At 41.7% G+C, this 9,838-nt stretch overlaps 1 protein-coding gene across 1 annotated transcript; it reads left to right on the forward strand.

The window, feature by feature from the left end:
- Positions 1–3,879: 3,879 nt before the first annotated feature.
- LOC127335714 (uncharacterized) lies at positions 3,880–9,036 on the forward strand. The gene is made up of 10 exons (XM_051362435.1): positions 3,880–4,102; positions 4,625–4,730; positions 5,049–5,187; positions 5,368–5,476; positions 5,564–5,700; positions 6,108–6,244; positions 6,632–6,738; positions 6,827–6,954; positions 7,745–7,841; positions 8,593–9,036. The coding sequence occupies exons 1-9, from the start codon at positions 4,058–4,060 to the stop codon at positions 7,797–7,799; spliced, it is 963 nt and encodes a 320-aa protein (XP_051218395.1). The 5' UTR covers positions 3,880–4,057; the 3' UTR covers positions 7,800–7,841; positions 8,593–9,036.
- The last annotated feature ends 802 nt before the right edge of the window (positions 9,037–9,838 follow it).

The following is a 9,838-nucleotide window of genomic DNA, read 5'->3' on the forward strand; positions in this document are numbered from 1 at the left end:
GTCACGCTTAGAACGATTGCATCTCATACTTATGCATTATTGCATCCTTGCCAATCTTTTAAACATCGTCCTTACCGGACGATGATGCTATTTCAGAATTTGGAGTTATTGCGTATCGAAGACCTTGTCTGCATAATCTTGCAGCCAAGAAAGGCAAGTTCATCGCTTGCTCATGTCATTTGAGTATTTTTACCAAATTACTTGCAAAGTACTATGTTTATCACTATTGCATAAAAAAGCAAAACCACTATTTTCATAACTATGAATATGACTATGTGGTGGGCAATGGAACCATGGATTGTGTTGATATGGTGGAGGTTCCATTGCAAGGGTTTATATCCATCTAGGATTAACAACAAATGTCGTCCAGTGATTCTTGTGCCGTAATACCCGTGTTAACCACAAGATCTGGAGTGGGACGGAATAGTAAATTGTATTTCCACCTCTTGTACATCAATGGATGCGCTTTACCGTAGATACTTGTATTCCAAGGGGGCAAGCAGTAGGCTGGGGAAGCCTTAAGTCCCCACGGTAGAGACCGTAGTACACTTGTCGCCCGAGGAGCAGGTTGTAGGGTGGGGGTCCCAATAAAGTCCCCACGGTATTACGGTCTATGAGGGGTTGCAACGACCGGCGAAGGACCATGGTTGTGACCTGGTAATAGTCGAGGTCGGATGGTATCCTTTGGATACGCTGACCGGCGAGGACCCAAGGTCGGAATTGCAACAAAGGGTGGGTGTGCGAGGTAGCGCAGGAATATGATTGGCTATGACCTTATACCGGGCCTCACACCAAAGGAAGTGTGGACGGGTTGCGCGCCCGGTTGGCACCAAGGTTAAGATCTCTTATGGGTAAAGCAACACACCTCAGCAGAGTGTAATGAATCGTGACCTGTCACTCCCTGTTCCGGGATATGGAACTGCGAACGCTGCCGGAAAGGAGCTCCATGAAGTTCTAGTAAACCGGTGAAGGCTGACGGACATAGTTCTTATGAATAAAAGCAACCTTTTGAAGAAATAGTTATGAAAACCTGCATTGGTATTAGACTTTCTGGTCTAATGCTGTAGCTAGTGCATTAAACACCTTTTTCCTATAATGAACTTGTTGAGTACGCTCGTACTCATCCCACTCATAAATCCCCTGCTTAGATTTGGAGGCATCGAAGGAGGATCTACAGTGCAACTCGAAGGCCGAGGAGTCAACAACTACTTCAAGAGACAGGACATTGTCAGAGGAGTCAGATACCACATCCAACAAGGAAAACACCTAGTTTAGCCATAGAAGGGAACTAGCTTCCTAAACCTAGCTCCTACTTAGCTAGAATCTATTCTTAGCCTCTAAAGCTAGTTAAATACTCTACAAATAGAGTTCGTGATAAGACTAGACTACGAGTCGTTCTTCTGGAGTTTATTTGGAGCTTTACCTCATTGTAAAGTAGGAGGCTATGATGATCTTATGTAATAGAGTCAATATTGTAATTCTATAGGCATGCCTTGGACCCGCATATGTTTCTGTTGTACCACTTTGAGCGATATAATACTAGTGGAACGGTGTTTCATTGGTGTTATATCAGACTTGCATACTACACCATGCAGTGATATGCCGGGTCACCACACCGGATCTAGTGCCAACAACTCTCCTGTGAGGCATTCATCGCCAATGAGCTCAGGGTGATGGTTGTTAGTTTTTACATCATTTTTATGTTGCATAGGGTGTTTTACATGTGGCAAATGACTACCGTTTTTGACCCACAAGTAAAATGGTGCGATGATTTATTAGTGTATGCTATAAATGGGTTTATCAACTGCTTTAACGTGTTTCTCTGATGTTAGATGTGGGACATTTTTTCTTTGCCAATGGTGACCCACCTTTTTATGCTTTGTTGCAACTAAATGGGAGAAAATGACAAGAGGTCTCACTTTTGCCTTTTGGCACATAAATACTACTCCCTACATTCAGAAAAGGATGTCTCAACTTTGTTTATATTTGTATGTATCTACACACTAAAACACGTCTGGATACATCCTTATTTTGATAAAGTTGAGACATACTTTTGTCAACGGAGGCAATACTTTTGGGGCAGGTGTGTCACACATAACAATGATTCCATGCTTAAACCATTTTCTGAATATTTAGGCCCACCTATCAGGTCAACTTCGCAAATATAAACAGAGGGGAGGCTGAATTAGAAAACCTAGGGACTTATATCAAATTCATGTATATACTCGAGGACCATTTTAGAAAATACCAAAGAGATATGATTTTCAATCTTCTTCTTCATTGGTTCCATCCCTGAATGATCCGGGGAGGATCTTTGCCCCGCCAATCTAGCCTCTCCTGGAGTCGCTGCTTCCCTACGGGCCGAGTAGCGCCACACATGCTCTTGGCCGTGCCGGGCTCGCCACCTTGGGTCGAGGCCGCGTGCTCCCGCCGGCCTCCACATGCATGCGAGCTAAGCGAGCAGGAGAGAGGAAGGCTAGCTGTGGGGCTGCCGATGCTGGGGATGGGAAGGCATTGGGTTGTCGGCATCCGCGATGTATGATGTCTCGGTGTGGGTCGATTGATGTCGCGATGTAAGGGCCGGTTCCACCATGGGATACATGAGAGCTCAGTCGGAAATGCCCTTGCCCCACCCCCACCGCATTGATCGCGACACCACTGGAAGGAGTATGGCCGAGGGTCATTGTCACAGATACCTCCCCTGTTTGTAGGGGCGCAGTCACACAATGTTCTGGCGCTGGTGGCCGTGCTCGTCGCGCTCGCACCGGGTGCGCAACCGCGGGGTGTTCCATCGATGGTGGTTGGGGAACAGCCCTAAAGCTCTCCTAGAAGTCCTTCGTCGGCGTCTGAAGCCGCCGTCGATGCCTCACTGTCGTTGTCTTCAAATTCGGCTCGCCTCGGCGCCATCGCAGTCGATGTCGCTGCCCTGCTAATCCTTGGCGCCGATGACCAACCATGTCGTCGCGTGGCAACGTGTGCGATACAGATTTCCGGGAAAGCCGTCAGCAGATCTTCGCCAACGGAGCTGCAACATAACCCCGGGTGGTGCACACACGGGGAGAAGGGGAGTACGGCTTGAAGTTGATTTAGTTTGGCGGGAGCAAGTTATTTGTCTTTGGCACATAGGATTTGACAGCAGGCCCTACTTGTCGCAGAAAACGGTTTAACCCAATAAACCGAGCACCCAGTTCTATGTGTCACACACCTACCTTAGAAGTGGTATTTACGTGTCAAAGAAAAAGCAAAAGTTATACATAAAAATGGTTACCCAGTCACAAGACTGCTCCAAATATGGTTTTTCTTTTATCATGTCCTCACTAAAGATTTTTTGAGTAATGCTACATCTACGGATATTTTCTACGGAAATAAGCTTACGGAAACACGTGGTAATCAGCCGGAGGGGTCACGCGCCTAAAATCAAGGAGGGCTAGCGAAGTACACCAATCAATTTTCTCCACGTCTGTCCGTAAGGGTCTTCCGTAAGCAGGATTCCGTAAGTCCAGCATTACCGAGATTTTTTGCTAAAGAACGTGCTTAAAATTTTGCACAGGGATATTCTAGAAAATGTTGGATAAGAATGTTACATCGACTGAACGCGAGATTTTTTAAAATCTTTTTTCTTCGATTCGCAAAAACAAAAACGCGCGATTTTTTTTCTATAATTTTTTAGGGTAATATAAAAACAGATTTTTTTGAGAGTTTAATATAAAAACAGATTTTTTTTGAGGGTTTTAATATAAAAACAGATGAGACGACGGCTGCCGGCAGCCGGCTGAATCGCTCAGCGCGGCCCATAAAAAACGAAGACTTGCTTATAGTCCCCCAGCCCAACCCAGATAAGAACACGAAGAATTGGGCCTTCCAGCGTCCCGACCCACTGCGACAGGATCCGGTCTGGACTCAGAGGAGACGACGCAGCGCGCACGGAACAGCGGGGTCGCCGCCAGCGTCGCCTTTTCTTCAGTGCGGCGCTCGGACCGGAGGACCCTCGTCCTCCAGAATTTCCGGGGAGGCGCAGCAGCAGCAGCCGCGAAGACGAGGCGGCGGGAGGCAAGAGATGGAGTACCGCAACAAGCTGGTGCTCGCGCCCATGGTCCGCGCGGTAATAACTACTCCAAACCCTCACACCTTGATTCACAGCAGCTGGGAGCGTAGGAATCGAGTTTCAGTTCCCGGAGCACCGGGGCCTAGAGTTTAACTTGAATCTAGCCTCGGAAGCTTTAGTGCGCGCGGGGTGAATGAGTAGCTCGTTTTCTCTGCGCGTTGCTGTGTGGGCGATTGCAGTGTTACTCAGAACGAAGCCTGGGAGATATCCTGTTGGAAATTAGGGTTTCTAGGATGCAGGACTGAGGAATCATAGCACGTGCGATAATTTTTTTTTATCTTTATGTAGGAATTGAATAAACAGCACGATATCCCTATCGAGGAACTGATATAGCTCTTTGTATGGTTCTTTGGTTATCTGATGCTGGATTACTGAATACATAGTAGTCATCGTACACTATTCGCAGTTATTTCTAGACAATATCCTTGAATTCTTATCACACAGCTGTATAGGATTTCCCTCTGCATCCTTGCATAGTTGTATGCTGTATCTACCTTACTCTGTCAATGAATTTTGCAGGGCGCTCTGCCTCTTAGGCTACTGGCAGCTGAATATGGTGCTGATATTACATATGGAGAAGAAATAATCGATCATAAGTTTGTGCACTGTCAACGTGTAACAAATGGTACTGTAGTTCAATTTATGTTTGACAGTTTATTATGGTCTCACAACTATGTCTGCCACATTGATGGTTATGCTCTGCTCATAAACTGTGGCTTTGCATTTGAAGTTGGTGACTGCAAGCATTTATTTCAGACGATTCTTGGATGTTTTTTTTTTGTATCGAAGATAAAAGGAGTACATTTAAGGACAACTCAATGTAAAAGTGTATAATTTAAGGACAACTTAATGCCACCGAATTTTGTTTATTTGTTGCCTATGCTGTCAAAATTTGTGTGGTATGGTCTCATTCATTCTAATTATGATGTTCATCATTGGTCAGAATCTCTCGGGACTACTGATTTTGTGGAGAAAGGGACTGGTAGCGTGGTTTTTCGAACATGCCCACAAGAAAGGGACAGGGTTGTCTTCCAAATGGGCACATCAGATGCCGTGAGAGCACTTAAAGCTGCTGAGATTGTGTAAGCCCTCATTCCTGACTTCTTTTAACAGCAAATAACTTGAAGTGCACTCTGTTATTGGGGAAAAGAAGGGCACTAACTAAATTGTTTGGTATGATCATTTGATCAAGTCATGTATTAGCTTTGTAAACATATGTTGGTTTGCATCTTCTCTATAATCATAGTTTTCATCCTCACCAGGTGTAACGATGTTGCTGCTATAGATATCAACATGGGTTGTCCAAAGGCTTTTTCTATCAGTGGAGGAATGGGTGCTGCATTACTCACCAAACCTGAGCTTATACATGACGTATGTGCCTACATGGTCCTATCTGTTCTCTTACTTGCATATCCTGTACTTTACTGTGCTTCCATATCCTGTAATTATTCCATTTAGATTTTGACCACATTGCGGAGGAACTTGAACACACCAGTGACATGTAAAATCCGTCTTCTGAGCAAACGTGAGGACACTGTGGAGTTGGCTCGCCGGATTGAGAAAACTGGTGTTCCAGCTCTGGCTGTCCATGGAAGGTAAGCACCTATACAATTGTACTTCTGAGTCTTAGCTTGCTTGAAAATGCACAATTTACCATCCATACTTTTTAATGGCGCCAACTAAATTTAACACCTAAGGTTGCAAACCCTGGCAAAAATTATATCCGTATGCACTACAGTGCGGTTTATTAGAATTGGTAATATCCAAATTTGTACAACTTAGATACGTCAAAAGTTCAGGACATGCTCCGAATATTTTCCCAGTGGTGTGTTTTTTCCAACGTCCGAGCTTTGCATTAACTATCATACTTTGTAATTCATCCGGTTTGATTATTACAATAATGAAATGAAATATGAGTTTGTGCATATATTATCCATTTTTCATGGGTCCTATGATCGTTTTATAAGTAATTAGTTTCATGGTTTGCCTTAAAAAAATGCAGAACGATCAAAGACAGGCCAAAAGATCCGGCTAAATGGGATGAGATAGCTGATGTTGTGTCGGCACTGTCAATTCCAGTTATAGCTAATGGAGATGTATTTGAGTACGAAGATTTTAAGAGAATCAAAGATGCTACAGGTTTGTATGTTTGATTCATTTTTATGCTCTTATTATTTCTTTACTACACGGTAGAGTACATGAAAGCGAAATACATAAATGGCTGCCTGATTCACTCTCATTGCTCTTGGTTTCTTCGCTTGCCAGTTATCAGTACTGCACTTACTTTACTCCTAGCCAAAAGAAAAAAAAAAACTTGTACTGAGAATTCCATAGTGCTTTTATCTTTTCAAACACCAAATGGCTATATACATCCAAGTTTATGAAAATTTAAATTATTCATTCACAAACAAGCACGCATAATCCGAGTTTCTTGAAAACCCACAAACCTACTTGGTGAGTTGGAGTGCACCAGCATATTGGGTGTTTTTAACAGTGGGTTTGTGTTTTGGTTACTTGAACTACTAGGTGCCACATCTGTAATGGCTGCTAGAGGTGCCTTGTGGAATGCCTCTGTTTTCAGTGCCAAAGGCAAAATACCTTGGGAGGATTACAAAAGAGAGTATGTCAGAAAGGTATTTAATTATTGCTCCCATCATAGAAAGTAATTATCATGTTTTACTTGTCGGACCGGTATCTTTACATTTTTGTTCTTTTGAGCAGACTATTTTGTGGGACAATGATGTGAAGAGCACAAAGACAACGTTGAGAGAAATAATTACGCACTATACTAACCTTGAATTTGCTGAAGGGAAAGGTGTGATAAAGTGTGGTTCATCAGCAGATGTAGCGTAAGTGAAGCCAAGTTCCCATTTGTTTTCTTTTGCAAGTCATGAGCTCATGTAACACCTCATGTGGATATGCATTGTCCTTCTATGTTACCCATGGATAATACTGCCCAAATTTATGGTCGTGATCCTCTTGGAACAGACTTAATTCGCCGTCATTCATGTCATTTGATCACGCAAAATATTACTAGATTTTGATTTAGATGTACTTTCAGGTGACAATTAGTTTACATTATAACATTTTTTCAAGGGATATCAATTGCAACCTTACTGGAATATTTGGCTTCAGAGAGACAATAGTGTTTTTTAGCAAAGTTCGATCTATGAAGTATAGATGGAGAGGCTTCTTTGTACTAATAATATTGCCAGTTGAGAGTTCATCTGATATCCCCAGAGGCTTTGTCCAACTGGAGATAGATTAGTTGATTTTATTATACTACTCCATCCATTCCTAGATATAAGCCATATTGTTTTTGGCTTGAAAATTAAAGAACCACATTGAGGAAAAATTACACCATGTTTGGGTGGGATTAACCCTAGACAATTAACATGAGCTAATAGAGGACTTTGCATAGATAAGAAAAACGTACACCATATATTCTGGAATTTTTCTCAGAAAACTATATTGCTCATATCTAGGAGCGGAGGGAGTATGATATATTTCCAATGAATCAGTAAGGAGTTGAAACCTACAAGATTTTGCAATGTTGTGTGTCTTCTAATCTTCATCATTTGTATTACGTTTATTCCTTAATTGGCAACTATAAAACACTTACTCTTCTCACGTTTCCAGGAGACTTTACAATGAAGAGGATTACTACAATTTTGTTGTATCAAGTTGGAAATGAACAACACAGGATTTTTCTGACATCTCATCTCATGTGACCAAGGTATCTATTTCATATAGTACATCAGTTCAAGTTAGCAATTCGTCATAAGGAGTGAATGAATGTTTTTGGTGGACCTAATTCAGTTATGTAATTCCATGTTGTCATTTAAGTCTCTCCCGCAAGCTTGATAATTTGCTCAAGAAATTCATGTTTAGTAATCAGGATTTCAAAACTTATACTTTCCCAGTTTCATTTGTATGGTTTTCTTCCATTGATGTTGTAACTGCCTACTGGTATTTGCCACTATGTATGGCATATACATTGGATTTGAGTAAGTGGGATCGAATACATGATTTTAAGTTGCAATTGCTGTGCACGTTTGTGTGTGCGGCCGTATTTGTCCATGCGTGCTGTGGTTTCCTGGACCATGCAAACTTAGACAGTCTTTATAGAATATATGAAGGTGGTGTTAGATAACCTCATTTGCAGCAATACATTGAATCTTGGATGTGAACTGTCCACGTTGCTAAAATTGCTTCATTACTGACAGTAAGGCTTGCCAATAAATCGATAAACATTAGTTTCCATGACTCATGAGCTGACATTGGGATCGTAGACCTTGACCCCTGTCACAAGGGATAAAACCCTTATCCCAAAAGGTGACTAGAAGTTTGGTATTTTAGCTCCAGATTTGATCAATGTCCCTTGCTCTTTATTTGGCATGCAGTGTTTCATAAGTCCTATCGGTTCCTTAAATTATTATGGTGTTTTTTCATTCTTAATTTTTTTTGAATTTCATGTTTTTTGACAGCTTCTGCTTGGACCCCTGTCTCGGCTTGTGTTTTCTGGAGGGTTTTTAACGAGTTTCGGACAAATTCATCATATCACCAAACAATACGAGGTGTGCAAGTTTTGGCTTTTGCACTGTGCCATCTTAGTATCGAATCAAGATCAACTGAAGATTCATAGGCTGGTTACAGTTTTGCAACGTGGTCTTATAGAATTTGCTTGAGAAAAGATTGTTGATTTAGACTGATAGGAACCTTGAAGCATTTTGAGATGCTGTATTATTTTCTGCTAATGGCAAAAGATAGAATCCATGCTTGAAATTAATTAACACCATTTCTATAAGCTTATATGTTTTAGCTCTAATGCTGACTCGGATCATGGAAAGGCTGTCATGTAATTCTGGAAATCATGTAAGTTGGAAAGTTCAAGTACACCTTAATCCATGTGTTTCTTAGTTGTAAGAGAATTTTTATGCCCGAACCTGTTTGAAATACTTTCATGTTTTTACCTATGGTAGTAATATTCCCCAGTCCTGTTTTTTGCATGCTTTCCCATCATGTGAGATTCATGCAATCATGGGCTATTATTTGTAATTATGTACGGCCCCGGGCTGGATTTTATTTGTTGATTTAATCCCATGCTAGCACTATATTGTATGCTCCATAACAGTTATTGGCCAGATGATTGCTGTTGCCCTTCTCTGTACGACTGTACCCTCTGATAGCACCAAGGGTGGGGCTCGAAACTGCCTCTTGTGTTTCAGATTCTGGAAGCACAGAGTCCTGCATCACCCTTGACATCAGAGATAAATCACTATGGCATCTCTTTCGAAAGGACTTGTGAATTATATTACTGCTTTTGGTTGCCGCCTTCTAGACGCCCAAATCAATGTCATTGAGCCACATTTTCACCAAGCTTATTAGAATTTCTGGTAAACCATTACGCCACAAAAAGATGTTCACTATAGTTCTAAACAAAAATATGTTTATACACTTGGAACGAATGTGGGTGGTAAACTACTTTGAGCATGGCAAATAACCTAGTATTACCATGTTTCGAAATGTAAGCCTTTTCAGCTTTTGGTGACAATTCCATGTACAAGAACTGTTAGAAAAATGAGATAAATGGTGATAAAACCCGCAAAGTTATAATAACCTCTGATTATGCTTTCTGCTCTGGGCATATACAATGGGGTGGGCATATACAATGGGGTGACGTTAGTCTTTTCTTAATCTCTTACGAAATAAGAGAAGACCATTTTTTCTATT

This window comes from Lolium perenne, chromosome 2 (genome assembly GCF_019359855.2).
Source record: "Lolium perenne isolate Kyuss_39 chromosome 2, Kyuss_2.0, whole genome shotgun sequence".
NCBI lineage: Eukaryota > Viridiplantae > Streptophyta > Magnoliopsida > Poales > Poaceae > Lolium > Lolium perenne.